The 23,597-nt window shown below is 50.3% G+C and overlaps 1 protein-coding gene across 6 annotated transcripts in view; it reads right to left on the reverse strand.

Annotated features, from left to right (window-relative positions):
* LOC139233946 (zinc finger protein Aiolos-like) overlaps positions 1-23,597 on the reverse strand; it is a 176,398-nt gene that overhangs the window by 3,642 nt on the left and 149,159 nt on the right. For all 6 annotated transcript variants that reach the window (XR_011588243.1, XM_070864631.1, XM_070864630.1 and 3 more), the window contains exon 7: positions 8,002-8,127. Coding sequence is in view for 5 of the 6 variants with exons in the window: in XM_070864631.1 (XP_070720732.1) it covers positions 8,002-8,127 (126 nt within the window). In the remaining variant the exon portion in view is untranslated. The remainder of the gene's footprint in view (positions 1-8,001; positions 8,128-23,597) is intronic.

The raw sequence follows: 23,597 nt of genomic DNA on the forward strand, positions 1-23,597 counted from the left end.
TTGGACAATCGGGGCTACAATGTCACAGACCTTTCCCCCACCAGCGCTCCCTGTGTGTGTTACTGCCTGCTGGGAGCTTGGCACTGTAGAACTGCCCTTACACTCTCTGACCTGTGGAATCACTCCCACAGTGGGATTCCACAGTATTAAATCCAGTTGTTAAAAGGCAGCGCAGTATGAGTGTGGGTGCGTTAAATGTTATATGGAACGCTGCTGATGGGAAATGAATCCTCTGAACTTGATGTACAGACAAAGCTGTAAATGTCTGAAGTAAGGTGTTCGAGAATGTCAGAAATTACAGAATGAAGTTCGTGCTAACTCTTCAATTGGGAGGTGGGACACGACCCAACAGATCCAGGCTCCCCAAACAGATTATATATTAGCTCATGATAGACCTGTGCTTTGCTTCCTGCACAATTTCTCCAAATCCGTCTAAATTTGTAACGGTTATTTACAGCTGCAGCTTTCTGTTACAGTGAGTGATCTTCCAACAAAAGCTTCACATCTCAGCATTGCTCACTGATAGAGAACTGGGGTAAAGTTCCTGCTCAATAGCAGGCCCTACACCGTAAGCAGCTACTGAAGGCAGAGTCACAGAGCGGCCCTGCTAGAGTTTCTGAAGGCAGTCAGGGAATCACAGGAGGCCATTGGGCCTGTCGTGCCTATGCTGGCTCTCAGTGGTGCCCAGTCCCATAACCCGCTTTCCATCCGTAACCCTGAGAGTTCCTCATCCTCATCTCCCTGTCCAACTCTCTTTTAAAATGATTGATGGAATCAGCTTATTTCACATTCTCAGGCAGAACGTTCCAGATCCCGACAACTCTCTGAGTGAAAACATTTCTCCCTATCTCCACTTGCAACCTTTCGCCAATGATTCTGAATCTGTGACCTTTGGTTACCGACTCACTCGTCAGACGGAATAGGTTTTCTCTCTACTCTATCAACACCTCTCATCATCCTGAAAATCTCATTAGGTCACCTCTTAACCTTGTCTGTTCCAAGGTTATGGACTGGGTCTGTGAGGGTGAGAGAGCAGGGGGTGGGGGCTGTGAGGGTGAGCAGTGGGACGGGGGGGGGAGCTGTGAGGGTGAGCGGGGGGGAGGGCTGTGAGGGTGAGTGGGGGGGAGGGAGGTGGCGGTGAGGGTGAGCAGTGGGGGGAGCTGTGAGGTGAGCCGGGGGGGGGGGGGGGGGGGGGTGGAGGAGGCTGCACCAGACAGTGGCAGGATCAGTATAAGTCATGTTTGTGAAAGCAGTTTGGTTTGGGGGTGACAGCCGGGTTTGTAAAAGCAGTCAGGAGGGAGGGAGAGAGAGACAGAGAGAGAGAGAGAGCGAGAGCCGGAAGGAGGGAAGGAGGGAGAGGGTGAGAGAAATCGGGAGGGAGGGAGAGAAGGAGAGTGTGAGGAATCGGGTGGGAGAGGGAGAGTGTGAGAGCAGTTGGGAGGGAGAGAGAGGAGAGTGTGAGAGGACTTGGGGGGGAGGGAGGGAGAGTTTGAGGAGTTGGGGGGAGGGGAGGCAGGGAAAGTTTGAGTGGAGTCGGGGGGGCGAGGGAGAGTGTGAGGAGCCGTGGGCGAGGGAGGGAGAGGAGTCGGTGGTGAGTGGGGGGGGTTAGAGGGAGTGTGTGAGGAGTCGGGGGGAAGGGAGGGAGAGTTTGAGAGGAGTCGGGGGGGGGGGGGCAAGGCAGGGAGAGTTTGAGGAGTTGGGGGCGATGGAGGGAGAGTTTGAGGCGTCTGGGGCAAGGGAGGGAGAGTTTGAGGAGTTGGGGGCGAGGCAGGGAGCGTTTGGGAGGAGTTGGGGGCGACGGAGGGAGAGTTTGAGGAGTCGGGGGCGAGGGAGGGAGAGTTTGAGGAGTCGGGGGCGAGGGAGGGAGAGTTTGAGGAGTCGGGGGGAGGGCGAGGCAGGGAGAGTTTAAGGAGTCCGGGGCGAGAGAGGGAGAGTTTGAAGAGTTGGGGGCGAGAGAGGGTTTGAGGAGTGGGGGGTGAGGGAGGGAGAGTTTGAGAGGAATCGGGGGCGAGGGAGAGTTTGAGGAGTCGGGGGGGCAAAGCAGGGAGAGTGTGAGAGGAGTGGGGGGGCGAGGGAGGGAGGGTTTGAGTCGTCGGGGGCGAGGGAAGGAGGGTTTGAGGAGTCGGGGAGCGAGGGAGGGAGGGTTTGAGGAGTTGGGGGTGAGGGAGGAAGAGTTTGAGGAGTCGGGGGGCGAGGGAGGGAGGGTTTGAGGAGTTGGGGGTGTGGGAGGGAGAGTTTGAGGAGCTGGGAGGGTCAGCGAGCAGCTCCAGAGGGGGGCTCCTGATATACAGGCATCACTGACCCTTCACGTTCCCTCAGACTGCCACTGTGCCGTGTTCACTCGGCTCTCTGATGTGCACACACCGTTACTGTTCATGCCTTGAGCTCGGTGTGGCTGGCTCTGGCCGCTGTGCTTTCCCCAATGGCGGTGTGTGTAAGTAAGGCTTTGCTGGCCCGTGTATACAGCTCAGTGGGCAATCTAACCCAGCCAAGGCTCAGCATCACGTTGCCCCCTAATCTGTGTTCTAATGGAAAAGAACCCATTTTTCAAGCCCTGGGGGAGGGGGGATGTTGAGTGGGCGGAGGCTGGAGTGGAGTGGAGGAACGGCCAGTTACTCGACTGAAAATGCCAATGAGTCTGACTGTAGAACCACTCGCCCAAGTCTGTTGTGTGAATGCTGTAGGGTCTTATGACCCCACAGACTGGGAACTGTCACTGGGCTGGCTCCAGATGACTCAGTGTGAATTGTGCACTTTTGAACCCCAGTATGAAAAACGCAGGTTTCCACTTTGATAATTAAAATGATGAAAATTCAGATTCTAATCGAGCATGTGGAGAATGACTCGATATCTGGCTGTGTGCTGATGTTGGAGAGATGCCAAAGGACCCCACAGCATCACCAGCTACTGAAAGTCATTGAGTAAAAAGGAGCTTGTTCTAAACAACAACAACAATCTGCCCTCCCGTGGGGCGGCACACTGTATCCCCACTGCCCTGGGCTGCTGTACACTCCCAGTGTGCACACAGTGTTGGTGGGCTGCTGTACATTCCCAGTGTACACACAGTAATTGGTAGGCTGCTGTACACTCCCAGTGTGCACACACTGTTGGTGGGCTGCTGTACACTCCCAGTGTGCACACAGTGTTGGTGGGCTGCTGTACACTCCCAGTGTACACACAGTGTTGGTAGGCTGTTGTACACTCCCAGTGTGCACACAGTGTTGGTGGGCTGCTGTACACTCCCAGTGTGCACAGTGTTGGTGGGCTGCTGTACACTCCCAGTGTGCACACACTGTTGGTGGGCTTCCTGTGTTCGCTTCCCAGGCACGAGTGTGGGGCAACATTTCTGATGCCAGGCTGCATGGCTGTCTTTATATGACTGCTTGCCCTCCCTGTCACTGCTATTCTCTTCATTCTTTTCTGTCACTTTCCTATCTTCTGTTTCTTCCTATTTTAGTTTCTCGACCTCTATCTTTCACGTTTCAGCTCCCCACCAACTGCAAGGCGATGAATGCTACCCTGTTTGAAGCACGTGTCAGACACATGTGCCTTTCAGTGTCTCCGATTGTACAATGGCAGATCCAGTCACTCCCTCTCCGGGCCACGATGTGGACCTGTCAGCCGTTTCTCACTGAACTCTTACTGGATCGTGGGAAGATATGATCCAAGGCCGAGAGGTGTACGTGGGCCAGCTGTGGGCGCACAGACTACAGACACCCACTGCTCAGAACCGCCTTCAGATTAATATTGGGGCCACAGGTTTGCAATGAACAACCTTAGTGACACTGGAAAAAAGCAAAAACTACCCCGATGGAGTGGTATGACAGACTCCGACTCCAGCAACAGCATCTGATTACCTCCCAGTGCTCAGCCCCTGTGCTGGGGCTGTGGGGCCCTGTGCTGGGGCAGTGGGGCCCTGTGCTGGGGCAGTGGGGCCCTGTGCTGGGGCAGTGGGTCCCTGTGCTGGGGCAGTGGGGCCCTGTGCTGGGGCAATGATCACCTCTACACGATGTAGATGGAAATAAACTGAAATTCACCACCATGTGATTGTCAGCTCTGCATATTTCCCACATTACAACAGGGACTACACTTCAACAGTACTTCATTGGCTGTAAAGCGCTTTGAGACATCCGGTGGTCATGAAAGGCGCTTTATAAATACAGGTATTTCCTTCTTTCTTTTCCCATCCACTCCTGCTTAAATTCAAGTTCAGTGGGGGAGAAATTCCCCAGGGCTCCGATTGGGGCGGTAACTGGCTCGGGGCAGGACTTCCTGTTACCCTCAGACACAAAATTGCGGTTACCGATCCTCGCAGGAAGCGGAGCGTAATCCCGCGCTCTCCACTTCCTGATGGAGCGGGTTCCGGGGGAATACTGGGGCGCGATTGTCAGCTCCGCGCAGCGCTGACAATTCAATGTCACTCCACTTCCGCGAAAGGGTCGGGCTGTTGCGCACCCTGCCGGGTCGCAGCCCCCCACCCACCCAGTGGCCAAACAGATAAGATGGTGGCACGGGTTCTCCCCACCCCCTCGTTAACTTGCACCCCGCGAGCGGAGGTTGTTCGGGTTCGCGACCCGCAAGGGTGGCGATGACAACGCGAGTGGCAGCCTCGCGGGGCGCTGCCCAATTCCCGCTGCGGGGCGGAAAGAGGTCGGCGCGCATGGTGATGATGTTACCGGCGGTTGCGTGGCGGCCCGGGACGCTACCGTGGCAGCACCTCTGCTAACTCCCATGCAATTTCGCGGGAGCCTGTCGTGCGCCCCCCCCCCCGTCCCCCAAAACCCGGGCGGTAACTGTTTCGTGCCCCATTAGCGCCCCCCAGAGGTGCGGACAGGCGTCGCTAAACAGGGCAATTTTGGCCCCAGAGTTTCCTCCACACCAGCTGTTAACCCAGAAACATGGTGCAGCGTGTATAACTATACAGGAATCCATAGCACCAGTGGAAACAACTGGACAGTGAATTACCATCTCCTGTTAAAATTTCATGGATGTGATTATCAGGCACTGCGTATAACGGGCAGCCGACCCGACCCGACACTGCCCGTCTTGTGCCACCGCCCCAGAACAATTTCTACCCCGTAATGTTTTAATTTAGCCATTTTGTTGACTTTTTTTCTCACCAACATGAGGGCCATTGCTGCTGAGAACAGAGTTCAGTGTCCTAGTGACGCCTCGGAACTGCTCTGTTCTGGGCAACTTAGTGCTGTGCACTTGCACACATTGGGAACTGGGCTAAGAGCAGTGAAGTCACATTTGTAAGTGATATTTGACATTAAACCCGGATGCAGCCAGAAGCAATGGACCACAGACCAGTATCTCACAAGACTGACCCCCAATGGATCCTGAAATCGCAGAAAGACCAGGAGAAATTACACAGTGCACCTCTGGGTTTGAATTTTTCTGTATTGTGTGTCTGACTTTGGGAGCAAAGATTGGTGAATGTTAATAATATGTTTCATGGCAATTTAATCTCTGCAAAACAAAATCGGGATTACAGGATAATCATTGATTACAAGCCAGGTATAAGCAACCTGCCCTCATAATTTAATCCTTTTAGCCTCGGTATCATTCTGGTGAATCTGCACTGCGCCCCCTCCAAGGTCAACATATCCTCCCTGAGGGGCGGGGCCCAGGACTGAACACAGTCACTCCTCATGAGGTTGCCATGGAGTTCCCAATCCCAGCAGGATCACACTGGGCTGATACCCGATCCCAGCAGCACTGTTCTCATTCTTCAGCCAGCACCTGCATCAGGAAGACACAATACTGCAGGTTCCATCTGAAGGTGGACTGCTGCTGGGAGTGGGAGTGGGAGCTGGATTGAAATCCAGTGCTCCTGCTGGGAGTGGGAACTGCATGGCAAACCGGTCTCTGCTGCGTAAAGTATATACGTTGTGTATAGTGAGGATGTATTTGTCCGACCTGCACACAGCTCTTGGAAGCCGTGAATTGTACCAGAAAGTCATTTATATTAACAAACCTGCCTTAATTCATTTGAAACCGAGAGAAGTGACTCATGAGCTTAAAGCCTAATTAACAAGATGTGAAGTAATCTGAGCCTGTGGGTGAAGATATTGCTCCTTCCCTCTCCCTACTAAAACACGCACAGTCCAAATCGTGTTGTGGGGTTTGTTTCAATGAGTAAAGCATACAGATATCTATCACAATGTTCTTACATTTACGGGTAATAGAAATGTCAAGAGATCTCCAGCAGATGAAAGCAACTGTTAAAATCATCTTGGTGAACACTTGTTACTTTCTGTCTTATTTTAATAAAGTATAGATAAGAGAGTTCAGAAAAACCGGTGTGAAGCAGCCTCCTGTGAACAGGAAAAGAACCTCTGGCACTTTGATCCACATTAACACTTTGGTTTCTGGGCTTCACTGCAGCTTTGCAGAATCACTCCCGCAAACTCTTTGCAAAATATCTTTTCGTGGTAAATAGATGGGAACAAATGTCGATATAAACTGAAAAAAATTCAGAGAAAAAGTTTTTTTTAAAAAACAGTATTTCCTGCATCGAGTGAAAATCTTTAGGGGTTGTGTTGTCGAGAGTGAACTCCTAGAAACTTTAAACGGGTTAAAGTACTACTGGCAGAGGTGTGTAGCGTTAGCTATTTTTATCTCTTGCTACTGCTGCCTGTCTGTAACTATAATATTAGGCTCCGGACATGGGTGATTTTACTTGATGTGCGGAGTTAACCCTTGCACTATCGCAGACCAACGATCAGACAATGTGACATCTCACTATTGTGTTACCGTTTATTTATGCAAGGCATTTTAATTCCCTGACGTTTCCCACAGGACTATTTGCTTTCTCATTATCTAATAGCTGAACATTCTAAAAATATCCCCTCCGAAATGTGAGCCAAACAAACCAAGCTGGAATAACTCCCGATAGGTGCGATCCATATACAAACACAGTGCGTGCTGATATTATGCACCTGAATGCACGAGTTGTGCTAATCCATTTAGCTCAGTAAAAATAGCACCCACAGGAATGTAATACAAGCTCTTTAAGCCTTCGACCCTGACCGTGACCGATCGGAAGCTCTAACCTAAAGTCTTTAAATATTGATTTCATTCTCAGAGTTAAAATCTAAAATGATTAGCATGTGTCTGTAAATGTATTAAAATCCCGCAGCACTCGTAGGATTTCAAATATGACAAACAGTAACACGAGAAAAATCGAGGTCCGAACAGTAAAAGGGGGAGCTCACTGGGCACAGAATACAGGGACTGAAGCAGCTTCGAGTTTCCTATCAGACTGAAATGAGAAGTGTTTTGCACTGGGAGCTCATGAATGTTTAATAAAATTCATCCTTCCTTTTCCAGATGTGCTCTTTGGCTAAGAACGGCATTCTTCATTTTAATTAGTATTAACTGAAATACTGTTTGATTTCACAGCAACTTATTTTTTTGTTTAAAAGTGGGGCTCTGTTGATGAAACTGAAGTTGGTGAATCTGTAACAAAACTTATATAAAAATGAGTGAGTTATGCTCTGACATTCTCAAATAATACCACAGTGACAGTAAATGGAGTCTCAAATCCTTCCGATGTTGAAAATCCTCAATGAATGCTTGAATTTAGTGAAATGTCAACAGTACATCACATTATGAGCAGTGTCTGTACATTAATTGCACACAGCTCTACAGACAGTGTCTGGCGGTCATGGCGTACAGAGTCGTAATTTGATCAACACAATTTTTTAAAAATTCACTTCAAAAATATCACTTTTTTTCTTGAAAGAACAAGTCCCAAAACGTTTTTAAACTCCAAGCAAGATGCATTCTTCAATTATACAGGTAGCGCCAACCATGTGCCACTATTGCTAACTCTACAGCCGCCAGTTATTCTAAGGTACACGCAACAACAGAACAAGCTACAGAGCACAAGGCAAAGACCAGTGTGTCAAAATCCTCAGCTTCATGTTCAGGAACTGGTGGGCGTCAGGAGCCAGCTTACTTACAATGACTAAAATAAAGCCTCTAAGTTCTTACCAATAAATTTTTGAGGCATTGAGCTTTTCCGTTTGGCGACATTACTAGCGAGCCTGTCCAGGACCAGAGCTCTCTCGGATCCCATCTCTGCCTTCAGGCTGTGCTGTACAACTTCTTTAGTCTCTGCTAAAAGAGAAAAAAAACAGAACATCATGAGGTTTCACCTCTGAGCAGAGTTTGTGTGGCAAGTGGAAGGAAGCTGTGACGTCACGACCTGCCAGCACTGAGGGTACTGGCTGTGACCAGTGGAGGTATGGAGAGAGACCTTGTGGTTACCAAACTTATGCTGGAGATGTACTGATATCAGTATGCTTTCATCAATAGAGGATGCAACTGATCAAAACTGGGATTGAGGTGAAAGGAGGAGACAGTGAGGAACACTTTCCAAATCAGCATTAAATTCTGCAATTCTGACTCATGCAGCTAACGGACTCTGGGCAAAGACTGAACTATATCTGTTTTAAAATAAGACACTTTGTTTAATCTGGTGAAAATGTCCCAGCCACAATAACGGTAATGCTGGAGAGTTTTATAATTTACACAGCACGCTGCTACCTCCAGACTGGCCAGTGTGGAACCCGCACAGTCCCACAGGCTGTACTTACAGCAACTTACAGCAAGATTTATTTCCTACACTGGTCAGATTCCAGGATCACAAATGCCTGAATTTGAGAATGTTGAATAATCAGTGAATGACCGGGAATACTCCAGGTGACATGCAAGAACAATTCTGCCGCTGAAATTTCTTTCAACAAAAAATGTAAAATGGCCCATTTTCCTTTGTATTTAATTCATGTTTCAATTTGTGCATTCTGTGATTCCATTCGCAGGGCATCACTACACAGACAGACATTCCCCGTATTCTGAGGAAAGCCAATGTTCAGCATTTACTTTTCAAAGTAATTTTCTTTTTCTTTCCAGGATTTCCAACAACTGCAGCTTTTTGTATCAGTTTATTTTGCTGAAACTGTGTCTGTGCCCCAGGGATGGGCAATTCATACCGGTGCCCCAGTGCTGCCCACATCCCAAGAACAGGAAGATGTAAGCCTGCCATAGTGGTTGCGAAAGCAGAAGAACGCTGCCCTTCAGCAGGTCTGACAGATCCGAGAATACACTCGCTTCTCGTGAGAAAACCTCCGGTAACAAACATCACTTCATAGAATCAGAGAAAGTTACAGCACGGAAGGAGGCCATTCGGCCCATCGTGTCCGCGCCGGCCGACAAAGAGCTACCCAGCCTAATCTCACTTTCCAGCTCTAAGTCTGTAGCCCTGCAGGTTACAGCACTTCAGGTGCACATCCAAATATCTTTTAAATGTGGTGAGGCTTTCTGCCTCTGCCACCCTTTCAGGCAGTAAGTTCCAGACCCCCACCACCCTCTGCTTCAAATCTATGCCCCCTGGTTGTTGACCTCTCTGCCAGGAGAAACAGGTCCTTCCTATCTACTCTATTCAGGCCCCTCATAATTTTATACACCTCAATCAGGTCTCCCCTTAGCCTCCTCTGTTCCAAAGAAAACAGACCCAACATCTCCAATCTTTCCCCATAGCCAAAATTCTCCAGTCCAGGCAACATTCTTGTAAATCTCAGTTAATGTGCCTATGGCTTTAAGAATAAAGGGATACGGGGACCGGGCAGGCTCGTGGGGTTGGGATACTGGGATACCGCTGATGCGGAAGATTAACACGGACTGGCTGAGCCCAACAGTCAGTTTCGCTGTTGTAATTTCGATGTAGAATCACCTCCGTGCACCGTGCGTGCACCTTCCCAGCTGGGAGGATGAGTGAACGGTGAAAGCATCAATATGTGAAGGAGCTATAGAAGCTTCAGGAAACAGATTTTTAAATTATAAAACACTGGAATTTATTATATCAAAATGCAGTTTTTGAAAAATTAATTCTAATGGTTTGTGGGGGCGAAATTGAGGCCCGGTCCCAAAGGATGTGCACCGACCGTTTATAACAGTTTTTCTCCGCCGCAGTCCATGGGGCGCAGATAGCGGAGAAGTTCACATATTGCGATGTTTGTTTGACTCGGGGTGAAAGTGCCCTCACAGGGGATCGGCCGCTGCGAGTCATCAGCATCGCGCTGACCCGTCACAACGTCCGCTGCGAACTCTGCAGCCACTTCCGTGGCAAACACTGGGCCAGGAGGGAAGGTTTCGGACAGGAAAACACGGAGTCGCCAGCAGCGCCACCTCCCCAGTAAGGGCCCCCGTGCCCCCAACCCACAGCAAATTACCGACAGCAAAAGCTGTCAGTGGCACCGGCCGACCAGCGGCACCGCTCCCACGGGGCAATTTCAGGAAAGGGTCGCTGCCGGTCGGTGAGAGGTCGCTGCCGGTCGGTGAAGGGTCGCTGCCGGCCGGTGAGGGGTCGCTGCCGGTCGGTGAGAGGTCGCTGCCGGTCGGTGAGAGGTCGCTGCCGGTCGGTGAGAGGTCGCTGCCGGTCGGTGAGAGGTCGCTGCCGGTCGGTGAGGGGTCGCTGCCGGTCGGTGAAGGGTCGCTGCCGGTCGGTGAGGGGTCGCTGCCGGCCGGTGAAGGGTCGCTGCCGGCCGGTGAGGGGTCGCTGCCGGTGGGTGAGAGGTCGCTGCCGGTCGGTGAGAGGTCGCTGCCGGTCGGTGAGAGGTCGCTGCCGGTCGGTGAGAGGTCGCTGCCGGTCGGTGAGGGGTCGCTGCCGGTCGGTGAAGGGTCGCTGCCGGTCGGTGAGGGGTCGCTGCCGGTCGGTGAAGGGTCGCTGCCGGTCGGTGAGGGGTCGCTGCCGGTCGGTGAGAGGTCGCTGCCGGTCGGTGAAGGGTCGCTGCCGGTCGGTGAGGGGTCGCTGCCTGTCGGTGAAGGGTCGCTGCCGGTCGGTGAGAGGTCGCTGCCGGTCGGTGAGAGGTCGCTGCCGGTCGGTGAGAGGTCGCTGCCGGTCGGTGAGAGGTCGCTGCCGGCCGGTGAGGGGTCGCTGCCGGTCGGTGAGGGGTCGCTGCCGGTCGGTGAGGGGTCGCTGCCGGTCGGTGAAGGGTCGCTGCCGGTCGGTGAGGGGTCGCTGCCGGTCGGTGAGGGGTCGCTGCCGGTCGGTGAGAGGTCGCTGCCGGTCGGTGAGGGGTCGCTGCCGGTCGGTGAGAGGTCGCTGCCGGTCGGTGAGGGGTCGCTGCCGGTCGGTGAGGGGTCGCTGCCGGTCGGTGAGGGGTCGCTGCCGGTCGGTGAGAGGTCGCTGCCGGTCGGTGAGGGGTCGCTGCCGGTCGGTGAGGGGTCGCTGCCGGTCGGTGAAGGGTCGCTGCCGGTCGGTGAGGGGTCGCTGCCGGCCGGTGAAGGGTCGCTGCCGGCCGGTGAGGGGTCGCTGCCGGTGGGTGAGAGGTCGCTGCCGGTCGGTGAGAGGTCGCTGCCGGTCGGTGAGAGGTCGCTGCCGGTCGGTGAGAGGTCGCTGCCGGTCGGTGAGGGGTCGCTGCCGGTCGGTGAAGGGTCGCTGCCGGTCGGTGAGGGGTCGCTGCCGGTCGGTGAAGGGTCGCTGCCGGTCGGTGAGGGGTCGCTGCCGGTCGGTGAGAGGTCGCTGCCGGTCGGTGAAGGGTCGCTGCCGGTCGGTGAGGGGTCGCTGCCTGTCGGTGAAGGGTCGCTGCCGGTCGGTGAGAGGTCGCTGCCGGTCGGTGAGAGGTCGCTGCCGGTCGGTGAGAGGTCGCTGCCGGTCGGTGAGAGGTCGCTGCCGGCCGGTGAGGGGTCGCTGCCGGTCGGTGAGGGGTCGCTGCCGGTCGGTGAGGGGTCGCTGCCGGTCGGTGAAGGGTCGCTGCCGGTCGGTGAGGGGTCGCTGCCGGTCGGTGAGGGGTCGCTGCCGGTCGGTGAGAGGTCGCTGCCGGTCGGTGAGGGGTCGCTGCCGGTCGGTGAGAGGTCGCTGCCGGTCGGTGAGGGGTCGCTGCCGGTCGGTGAGGGGTCGCTGCCGGTCGGTGAGGGGTCGCTGCCGGTCGGTGAGAGGTCGCTGCCGGTCGGTGAGGGGTCGCTGCCGGTCGGTGAGGGGTCGCTGCCGGTCGGTGAGGGGTCGCTGCCGGTCGGTGATGGGTCGCTGCCGGTCGGTGAGGGGTCGGTGCCGATCGGTGAGGGGTCGCTGCCGGTCGGTGAGGGGTCGCTGCCGATTGGTGAGGGGTCGCTGCCGGCCGGGAAGGGGTCGTGCGTACACATAGTGGCGGGAAACTGCCGGGCCGGTCACCTACACCGCTCCAAAACTGAGGCAGGCCAATTCCTAAAATGGCGGCCCCTCCGCAGGAACCCAGGACTGCCGCTTTCAGGCCACAGGCTTTATAGAAAGGGGAAATTTCGGCCCGGGTGTTTCTGGACTGAAATCATCAAACTGTCCACATGCCTTACTGAATGGCCTTTCTCCAGGCTGGAGCCAAACCCAGGACCAGCAGGCAGGTGTGTCGATCCCTCTGCATCAAACAATACCGTCACTGCTCGATGGATTATTGAGCTAACATCTTATATAATGGCTGCGAGGAGGTAAAAGGTTTGGTATTGTGCTGCTCCACTCAGTTAGGCACACAGCAACATGTGGAAAAGTATAGGGCATTCAGTGCAGCCATTCACTTATAGGTCCCGTTTGGGGACCTATAAGTGGGGAAAGGGAAATACACCAGCAGCTTAATAAGAATTAGGAACAGGAGTAGGCCACCTAGCCCCTCGAGCCTGCTCCGCCACTCAACAAGATCATGGCTGATCTGGCCGTGGACTCAGCTCCACTTACCCGCCCACTCCTCCTTAATTCCCTTATTGGTTAAAAATCGATCTATCTGTGATTTGAATACATTCAATGAGCTAGCCTCAACTGCTTCTCTGGGCAGAGAATTCCACAGATTCACAACCCTCTGGGAGAAGAAATTCCTTCTCAACTCGGTTTTAAATTGGCTCCCCCGTATTTTGAGGCTGTGCCCCCTAGTTCTAGTCTCCCCGACTAGTGGAAACAACCTCTCTGCCTCTATCTTGTCTATCCCTTTCATTATTTTAAATATTTCTATAAGATCACCCCTCATCCTTCGGAACTCCAACGAGTAAAGACCCAGTCTACTCAATCTATCATCATAAAGTAACCCCCTCATCTCCGGAATCAGCCTAGTGAATCGTCTCTGTACCCCCTCCAAGGCTAGTATATCTCCTTCCTTAAGTAAGGTGACCAAAACTGCACGCAGTACTCCAGGTGCGGCCTCACCAATACCCTGTACAGTTGCAGCAGGACCTCCCTGCTTTTGTATTCCATCCCTCTCGCAATGAAGGCCAACATTCCATTCGCCTTCCTGATTACCTGCTGCACCTGCAAACTAACATTTTGGGATTCATCCAAAAGAGTTTCATGCACAAGGACCCCCAGGTCCCTCTGCACCACAGCATGTTGTAATTTCTCCCCATTCAAATAATATTCCCTTTTACTGTTTTTTTTCCAAGGTGGATGACCTCACATTTTCCGACATTGTATTCCATCTGCCAAACCTTAGCCCATTCGCTTAACCTATCTAAATCTCTTTGCAGCCTCTCTGTATCCTCTACACAACCCGCTTTCCCACTAATCTTTGTGTCATCTGCAACATTTTGTTACACTACACTCCGTCCCCTCTTCCAGGTCATCTATGTATATTGTAAACAGTTGTGGTCCCAGCACCGATCCCTGTGGCACACCACTAACCACCGATTTCCAACCCGAAAAGGACCCACTTATCCCGACTCTCTGCTTTCTGTTAGCCAGCCAATTCTCTATCCATGCTAATACATTTCCTCTGACTCTGCGTACCTTTATCTTCTGCAGTAACCTTTTGTGTGGCACCTTATCGAATGCCTTTTGGAAATCTAAATACACCACATCCATCAGTACACCTCTATCCACCATGCTCGTTATATCCTTAAAGAATTCCAGTAAATTAGTTAAACATGATTTCCCCTTCATGAATTCATGTTGCGTCTGATTGATTGCACTATTCCTATCTAGATGTCCCGCTATTTCTTCCTTAATGATAGCTTCAAGCATTTTCCCCACTACAGATAACCGGCCTATCAGGTGCAGGAGTTCCTTATTGCATGCCTGCCCTGGCTCAGTGGGCAGTTCTCTTGTCTCGGAGTCAGAAGGTCGTGGGTTCAAATCCCACTCCAGAGACTTGAGCACAAAATCTATGCTGACATTCAGTGGAGTACTGAGAGAGTGCCGCACTGTCAGAGGGGTAGTACTGAGGGAGTGCTGTACTGTCGCAGGGGCAGTACTGAGAGAGTGCCGCACTGTCGGAGGAGCAGTACTGAGGGAGCACTGCACTGTCGGAGGTGCCGTTTTTCGGATGAGATGTTAATTCGAGGCACAATCTGCTCTCTCGGGTAGATGTAAAAGATCCCGCGGCACTATTCAAGAAGAGCAGGAGAGTTCCATCCAGTGTCCTGGCCAATAATTATCCCTCAACCAATACCTAAAACAATCGATTTGGTCATTTCTCACATTACTGTTTGTGGGATCTTGCTGTGTGCAAATTAGCGGCCGCATTTCCCTACATTACAACGTTGATTACATTTCAAAAGCACTTAATCGGCTGTAAAGTACTTTGGGACGTCCTGAGATCATGAAAGGTCCAATAGAAATATAAGTCTTTGTTTTATTAGTTGCTGATATTATCGGCAGAGATTACAGTATTATGAAGTGCTGTACTCCTCTGCCAACCTTCTTGAAAATAAGAACATAAGAAATAGGAGCAGGAGTCGGCCTATGGCCCCTCAAGCCTGCTCCGCCATTTAATACGATCATGGCTGATCCAATCATGAACTCAGCTCTACTTCCCCGCCCGCTCCCCATAACCCCTTATTCCCTTATCGTTCAAGAAACTGTCTATTTTTGTCTTAAATTTATTCAATGTCCCAGCTCTCAGAGGCAGCAAATTCCACAGATCCAGAACCCTCAGAGAAGAAATTTCTCTCATCTCAGTTTTAAATGGGCGGCCCCTTATTCTAAGATCATGCCCTCTAGTTCTAGTCTCCCCTATCAGTGGAAACATCCTCTCTGCATCCCCCTCATAATCTTATACGTTTCGATAAGATCACCTCTCATTCATCTGAATTCCAATGAGCAGAGGCCCAACCTACTCAACCTTTCCTCATAAGTCAACCCCCTCATCTCCAGAATCAACCCAGTGAACCTTCTCTGAACCGCCTCCAAAGCAAGTGTATCCTTTCGTAAATATGGAAACCAAAACTGCACGCAGTATTCCAGGTGTGGCCTCACCAATACCCTGTACAACTGTAGCAAGACTTCTCTGCTTTTATACTCCATCCCCTTTGCAATAAAGGCCAAGATACCATTGGCCTTCCTGATCACTTGCTGTACCTGCATACTATCCTTTTGTGTTTCATACACAAGTACCCCCAGGTCCCACTGTACTGCGGTACTTTGCAATCTTTCTCCATTTAAATAATAACTTGCTCTTTGATTTTTTTCTGCCAAAGTGCATGACCTCACACTTTCCAATATTATACTCCATCTGCCAAATGTTTGCCCACTCACTTAGCCTGTCTATGTCCTTTTGCAGATTTTTTGTGTCTTGGGGATGGGGATGAAGAGAAAGCTTTGCTCACTACACTCAGCTGTAATGTGTGTTCCAGACTCTGGCCTTGCTATGTATCCTGGCTGAAGTTACCTGATCCTGTGTTCCCTCTAACCGTAAATGTACAGATAATGAAGTCACTGCGATTTAGAAACCTGAATCAGCGAGCAAGCCTTTGAACTCTGAATGTCCTCTCAACTCCGCCAACCTCAAGCCACGAGCTGCAGGCTGGACAGCACCAGCAAACTCCACAACAACACTCGCATACTAGATGCTTTTATACACTGATATATCTTTAAATGTACGTGTAATTGCTGGAGAATTGCTATAGAGCAAGGCTTTGAAATGAGAAATAAAAAGTAAGTAGCAGCACGTCACCGAGCAGAGGCTGTGACCTATATAAAGGGATGTGATGTGATCATATCTGAATGTAGTGCCCTATTTAATAAAATGGAAATTGTACTTAAAGGGAAATAAAATGATCACATTTGTAACCTTTAGACTAATGGCGGGTACACAGAAATGACAGGGTTCCTCGGCTAGCTCGACATTTTTTTACATTTCGGCTACACGACCTGATGCTGAAACTCATTGAGTAAGACTTCTGATCCCAGTGTCAACTGATGGGATGGTCGTTGCGAAAGCTTCCCCTTCCAGAGAACATTACCTTCCTGGGATTAGCACCTTCGATCCATCCCAGGGCCTGGCCTAGCCCCACTGACTGACTTGTGAGGAGGTCCAACTCAAACACCATCAACAGCTGGGCATTGCAAATGATGAAGATGGCTGCCCCATCAAACTGAAGATGTGGAGATAGTGTTTGCTGAAACGTTTGAGCCCTAAGTACAGGAGAGCGCCAGTCTCCAAAGGACTACAGAGCAGTGGGAGCGCAGGGAAACCTTTTCCAAGGATGTTTGAGATAATATTAGGGTAGATTGCTTGCTGGCAGCTTGTATCGAAACATTGTAGGCAGTGCATCCGTCGTTTCCTGACATGCATGAGCAACAGACATAGACGTGCACAATCTGCCCTATGGTGGCCTACTTCGGCTCTGGAGTGTGAGGACCTGGGGCTCAGCTGACCCAACAGTTCCTCAACACCAAGCCATCTCGGTACGGATGAATGTGCAGCAGCTATGCTGGTTGTAATGTATTTGCTTCATGGGTTTGTTGCTTAAGAATTCATAGCAACACATTGCTAAAGGTTTAACAATCACACTACACATTACCAGTTCATCCACCAGTCTCACAGCCACCTGCCTCATCGTGGATCTTTCGAACCCAACTGGCTGCGGTTTTATTGAGGTTTGTGAACATCACGCCACTCCCAACTCAACAGCTCTACAAACCTGTGAGCATACTCACCAGTGCATACATTACAGCACTGAGCATTTTGTGAATACCCTTGGAGCTGGGCAACACCTTGTGAATACCTTTGGGGCTGGGGAACACCTTGAATTGGCTGTAAACTGATTGAGCCTGCACCCTGGAAATTGAACTAGAGTTACCTAAAGTGACAATAACAAATGGGAATGTGGAAGTGAGTATCTTTGAAATTGACTATGATCAGCCTAGTTCCCTGGACTCACTGCATGAGTAACTTGAGGCAGTGTTATCATCCTGAATCTTTCCTTTTGAGGAAGTTGTTAAACATTCAGATGTCTAGAATGGGACGGTGTCCTCCTGATACTTGGGAAGCATGAAGCATCACAAATAGAACCTGTTATGTATGTAACTCTGTAATACTTGCCACCAGACTGTTGGAGTCCTAATGGTCACCTACACACACGTGCAGGGCCAGTATAAAAGGTTGGCTGCCATGTTGTTTAGGCACTCTGGAGTTGTAATAAAGAAGACCAAGGTCACACTAAGTTTAGCTCACAGTACTCAGCCTCGTGGAGTTCTTCTATACACAACAATTGGCGACGAGTAACAGAACACGAACCTTCACGCAACCATGGCTGCCGTTGGAATATTAGACAGATTCGTAGAGGGTGATGATTGGGAAGCCTTTGTCAAGCGTCTCGACCAGTACTTCGTGGCCAACAAGCTGGAAGGAGTCACTAACGCGGTCTGTGGACCTAAAATATACGGCCTCATCAAGAATCTGCTCGCACCAACAAAACCAACGGAGAAGGAATATACAGAGTTGTGCACGCTGGTTCGGGACCACCTCAAGCCGCAGGAGAGTATCCTCATGGCCATATATAGTTTTTACACGCACCATCGCTCCGGGGCCCAGGACTTGGCGGATTATGTTGCTTACCCGAGACGCCTTACGGGACCTTGCGATTTTGCAGCTGCGTTGGGGCAAATGCTGCGGGACTTTTTCGTGCTGGGCATCAGCCACGAGGTCATTCTTCGAAAGCTGCTGGCTGCCGAAACCCTAGGCCTGGGCAGGGCCATCGCGATCACCCAGGCATGCATGGCCACAGACGATAACACCAAACAGATATCTTCTCAACGTCGAAGCTCACCGGTAAGTACTGTGCATAAAATGACGTTGCTAGCAGGCCGAACCGCATATGGCAGGGCCTATACGTCAGGCAGTGAACCAGAGAGGGAGAGGTCTCATGCTTTGAAAACCGATGCCTCAGCAATGGTGCAGGCTCAATGCGTTTAGAGCAGCATTTGAAATGTGTCGGCTGGCTAAAGTACCATGGGAATCTTTCACTGCAAACTGTGGTGTCAACCAAGAAAAATAACTACAGGCATCAGTTGGTGCTCAGATAAAGGTCGATGTGGTAATGGCAGTGTGCGTTGGTTGCACAGCAGCTAACTGGTGCAGACAGCAAGCTAATGGCGACCTATGAGCATCGCCTGAGTAACACTGCCAATCAATGTCAGCTATAACAGCAACAAAGCTGCCAGCCAACATCAATATAGACCACTGTCAGGAACATTAGTGGATGCTGCCACCCACCATACAGTCTCTGTGTGACCAGCTCAATAGCCTGCTCTGCTCCAGCAATGTGGGGAAGGTGCTAGAAGAATAGTGGAAGCGGATTGGTCTGTTGAAAAACTACGCGGTGAGAATGGGAGAGGTGTTTGGGACTGTTTGGGCATAGGCTGAAATTAATGGAATGAAAATCGGCGGTTTCTATAATGGGTGCCTAATCAATCTTTCTTTAATTATGCGGGACTGTGTTTGGAGCCAATTTTATACCTGGATGGCAAGTTAAAAATCTACTCCCTGGAATTCCATAGTGTGGGAGTGAATAGGAAGGAGTTTAGACTGTTAAGGGTTGATGTTAGGTCGGTCTACCCAGCAGAAACCACTTACCACCCTGCAGCGATATTTACGGGGCCGTCTGTTGAATGGCACAGACTACTGCCAGAAACTTTACTACATGCAAATTGGGGTCCTATAAGATACATATAGAAAATAAAGACTTACATTTATATAGTGCCTTTAACGACCACCGGACGTCTCAAAGCACTTTACAGCCAATGAAGTACTTTTAGAGTGTAGTCACTGATGTGATGTGGGACCCAGATATGATTTAGAGTGACAACTGGACAGAGTGTGGGCTGTGCATACTCCACCAGTTGGACTGGGCAGTGCAGAGGAAATGTGACCTGATGCTACAGTGGGCTACCCACCTCGGCGATCACCCCTGTCCCTGCCACTGCCAGTCTACCTGCTTGCCAGCCTCCACATCCACAGACATTGGGCCGGCCCACAGCCGGTGAGCTGTAGTGGGACACCAGTCCGCGACGTGCAGCTCATCGGTAGCACACCAATGTGACCCGTCCCTCGAAATGGACCAGGCGGTCTCACCACTACCCGCCTGTCCAACGCCTGCGATTCAAATCCACCCCTTGGAATTCGATCATGTGAGAGTGAGTGGGAGTTTAGGAGATATGAGAGGTGATCTCATTGAAAAATACAAGATTCTGAGGGGGATTGTCAGGGTAGATGCTGAGAGGATGGTTCCTCTGGTTTAGGAGTCTCGAACCAGGGGGAACAGTCTTAGGATAAGGGGTTGGCCATTTGGGACTGAGATGAGGAGGAATTTCTTCACTCAGAGGGTGGTGAATCTTTGGAATTCTCTGCCCCAGAGGGCTGTGGAGGCTCAGTCTCTGAATATATTCAAGGCTGAAATCGATAGATTTTTGATCAGGCGGGAAAGTGGAGTTGAGGTCAAAGGTCAGCCATGATCTTATTGAGCGGAGCAGGCTTGAGGGGCCTAATGGCCGACTCCCGCTCCTATTTCTTATGAGTGCGAAGGTGCTTTCACTTGGTGGGTTTCTGTATAACAGGAAAGCGTCTGGCTTCAGTCGAGTATATATTCATCTGGAGTCATCTACACTTGAAATAAACTGCAGCTTATTAGTGAACTGGCACACTTTGAAGCACTGTGCAGAACAAATTGTTCTTGCCACAAACCCCGTCATTACTTGGTGTCCAGATTTGTCAGAAGTACAATGGTGAAAAACACCAGCTCCAACCACCTAGGCCAAGAACAAGTAAAGGAAAATGCTCATTTCCTGTTAGATATGTAATGTGGTCGACTTGAGATAGAGGAATGTGTACAGAGGTAGATTATTTTGCAATCACAACTGTCTATCTGATTAACAATGATTACTATCAGAAGCAGCTGGGATTCTCTGATAACCATTGCATAAAAAAAACCTGTTTGATTTCAGGATAGGTTTGTGACTGACAGCTACAATAAGAAGTGGCAGCTTTCTGCATCTTGAAATTTCACATTTTGAAATGCTTTGTACAAAAATATCTCACTGTTTGCAAATACTTTAATTTGTAAGTTTGGTCTATTTGAGAAGTAATGCTACATAACTGGCAGTGGAGGATGAATGACGAGCTGCTGGGGATAATCGGCGCCTGCTTATTTTTAGTTTTGAAAGTAGCACAGACTGATTTTTACAAATTTCTGCACCCACCGACCCCCTCCCAGGGAGGAAGCTCCTCTGAAATTCCCCACCTTGGGAAACTCCACCATCGGCTTGATGTTTGCCCAAAGCACAACATCTCTAATCGGGTATTTTCGCACAATTTAAAAATAGTTATATACGCCTTTGACACATCAGGAAAGATAACATCAATGTTCATCAAAACATTCAACACAATTGCTTCTGCAGAGTCACTAATGGCTGTTCCTTGGTGCCCGAAAATATAGGGAGCGGGCTGCACTGGTTCTCAGCTGCCGCCTGGCCTGCAAGATGGTGCTGAGAGGGCAGTGGGACGTCACAAACTCCCTCCCTCCCCGACCGCTCACGAGGAATAGCGACCCAAGCATTTCATGCTGAGACAGGGGCGTTCCACCCTTTACAATGATTTCAGTTCTAGCTTCCCACCAATCTTTCCAATCCCTCTTCTGAAATACTGCTTGCTGAAGATTTCATCTTTTTTCCCCCAAGAAAGAAGTTAATTGCCATTGCCCATGGATTATAACATCTTCCAAATTAGGAAGGTGGGTGCTGCAAATTTGGGTTGGGCAATTTTGCACATTATAAATTTGACAAAAGAAATCAAGTCAATCACAACACACCAAATGAACGCCCTCCCATTGCTCAAGCAACTAACAAGTTAGAGACGATGGTTCATTTCTCCAGCTGGGCAGTGGAGAGAGGAAAGGAGAGTTTACGTTACAGGTCCATGTCTCTTCATCAGAACCGGTTCTGCAACGTTAACCCGACCTTTCTCTCTCCACAGATGCTGCCTGACCTGTTGAGTGTTCGCACCGTTGTCTGATTTTGCAGTGTCTGCAGTATCTGGCTTTTAAAATCATTTGGACAGTCAATGCCACTGACCCACACGTAAAACTCTGAGAGGCAGCATTTTAGGAAATGTGATGAGGTTTTAGAGCTGTGGATGGGACCCGCAAACTGCTACAGAAGATAACGAGGGACGGCTGAATCAGCAACTGCAAGGACCTATCAGGGTGCACAGGATAATAAATGTTAAAAAGACACAATCCAAATAATTCAGCACAGCAGAAGCTCAGAAACAGCAACACTTTGGATCTAGACTGGAAGTATGTGTCTGTATTTCTTTATAACACTGAGATTGGCAATTTTCCAGTGACTAAATAATAATTATGGGCTAGAATTTAATCTCATTACCGACACTCCGTAGCGCCATGAAATGCCGATAAAATGGCGGCCAGCTTGTGGTGGTTCCTGCGACGGCCGTCATATTTGTGTCCCCCTTTGCACTGCCGGTAACTGGCAGCAGCCTGGGAAAACAATGACGTCAGTGACGTCAGTCGGCATGGTGACCACCGACTTAACGCCACCAACGTGAACTTTGACCCTAGCACTGAATTCAGCGCTGGGTCCTAAGCACGCCAGGTTAACCCGGCCTGCAAGCAGGCTGACAGTGGTGATATCTGCAGCTCTTAAAGGGACACACACATCACTCAGGTAAGTTTGAATTTAAAGGTTTGGACAGGGTTTTTGGGATTTTATTTAAGCGGTGGTTTGCTGCAAAGATATCAAAAGTTTTTTTCAGTGTGTAGGGAGTGCTGCTGGGCGGTTACAAGGGCTCGGATGGTAAATGAAGGCCTTTGAGAAGACAGAACATACTGCAGATACTCAGCAGGTCACGCAACATCCATGGAGAGAAAACCATAGTTCACGTCTCAGGTCAACATGCTGCCTGACCAACTGAGTATTTCCAGCATTTTATGCTGTCATTTCATATTTACAGCATTCGCTTGCAGAGGGAAGAGGAAGACAGGAATCAGACGGAAGGATGCATCTCAGACAGCCCCTTTGTGGCGGGGATATCCGGGATGGAATCATCCGCCTGCGGTCCCACTGGCTGGGCAGGCTCCCTCTAGTTGACCCACTGGCTGGGCAGGCTCCCTCTAGTTGACCCACTGGCTGGGCAGGCTCCCACGTGTTGACCCACTGGCTGGGCAGGCTGCATTTCTTGGGTGTGTGAAATGAGGAAGGCACAAGGATGGAAGTGTGCTGACGAGAGAGCGGGAAAGCAAGAGGTGCATGCCAGAAGGAAGATAACGTACAAGGATACCATCTTTATAGCATCTTGTATTCTTTCAGCCCCGTCGCTGGCCAATGGCTCAGCCATACCTCTGCCAAGAATGGACTGCACCATCTCCTCCAAGAGGGTGAGGTGAGGCTAGGAATGCAAGATGTGACTCGTCATTGGTGCAAATTGTTGGTAGGTGAGTGATTGGGGGTTTATGCATTGAGCAATGTGTGAGGCTAGTGGTGCAGTTGGTAGGAGATGGCTTTTGAAGATGCATTCATTGACCTTGACCAGTGGTCTGAGGTTATGAAGCTTCTTTAGCCAGGTGGTGGCAGTGATGGTGATGTACTCCCACACTGTTTTTTCTGGGGGGCCTCCTGGCCCCTGTGGGCAGAGGGGCTGTCCTGCAGTGTTGACCCCCCACCCTGCACAAAGCTGGAGTGCTGCGTGAGACCCTGGGTGCCCCTTCCCTGGCTTGCTGAGCCATTTGTGTTAGTGCTGACACAGTTTTCCCATTCGTTGAGTTTAGGAAGGTAATTCAGCTTTAACAGCTGAATATTCACATTTGGAACTTCCTGTAAAAGGCAGAAAGGGCTGAAAAAGTATTGATTAGCTGCATTTTATTTTGTATTGCTTCAGTGTACATGGGCCCTTTAATTCTCAGACCTCTTCATTGCCCACAATTCCCTGCAAGGTCCACAGCTTTGCTCCCAGAGGCCGTGGGAAGCTGAAATGCCAGACCTGGACAGGAACTTTGTCCCGGATCCCTCCAGCAACATCACCAGGACAGCATTGCACGGAAGCCGAGTGCTGCACCACCTATCTCCATGCTCCCAGACCAATTTCACTCGCTTAGTGCTGCGGCCATTTCCGGCGGCCGGTGACATCGCCAACGTTGCTGGCAAACACAAAATTTTCCCCCTTAGCCTTAGACGTTAGGAAAAGTTGTAGTGCCAGAGGACTGATGGACAGCTAATGTAATACCTATATTTAAGAAAGGGGATAGAACATGTCCAGGGAATTATAGACCAGTCAGCTAAACATCGGTGGTAGGAAAAACAATGGAATCTCTACCAAAGGAGAAAATAGAAGAACATTTAG

This window comes from Pristiophorus japonicus, chromosome 21 (genome assembly GCF_044704955.1).
Source record: "Pristiophorus japonicus isolate sPriJap1 chromosome 21, sPriJap1.hap1, whole genome shotgun sequence".
Classification (NCBI taxonomy): Eukaryota; Metazoa; Chordata; class Chondrichthyes; family Pristiophoridae; genus Pristiophorus; species Pristiophorus japonicus.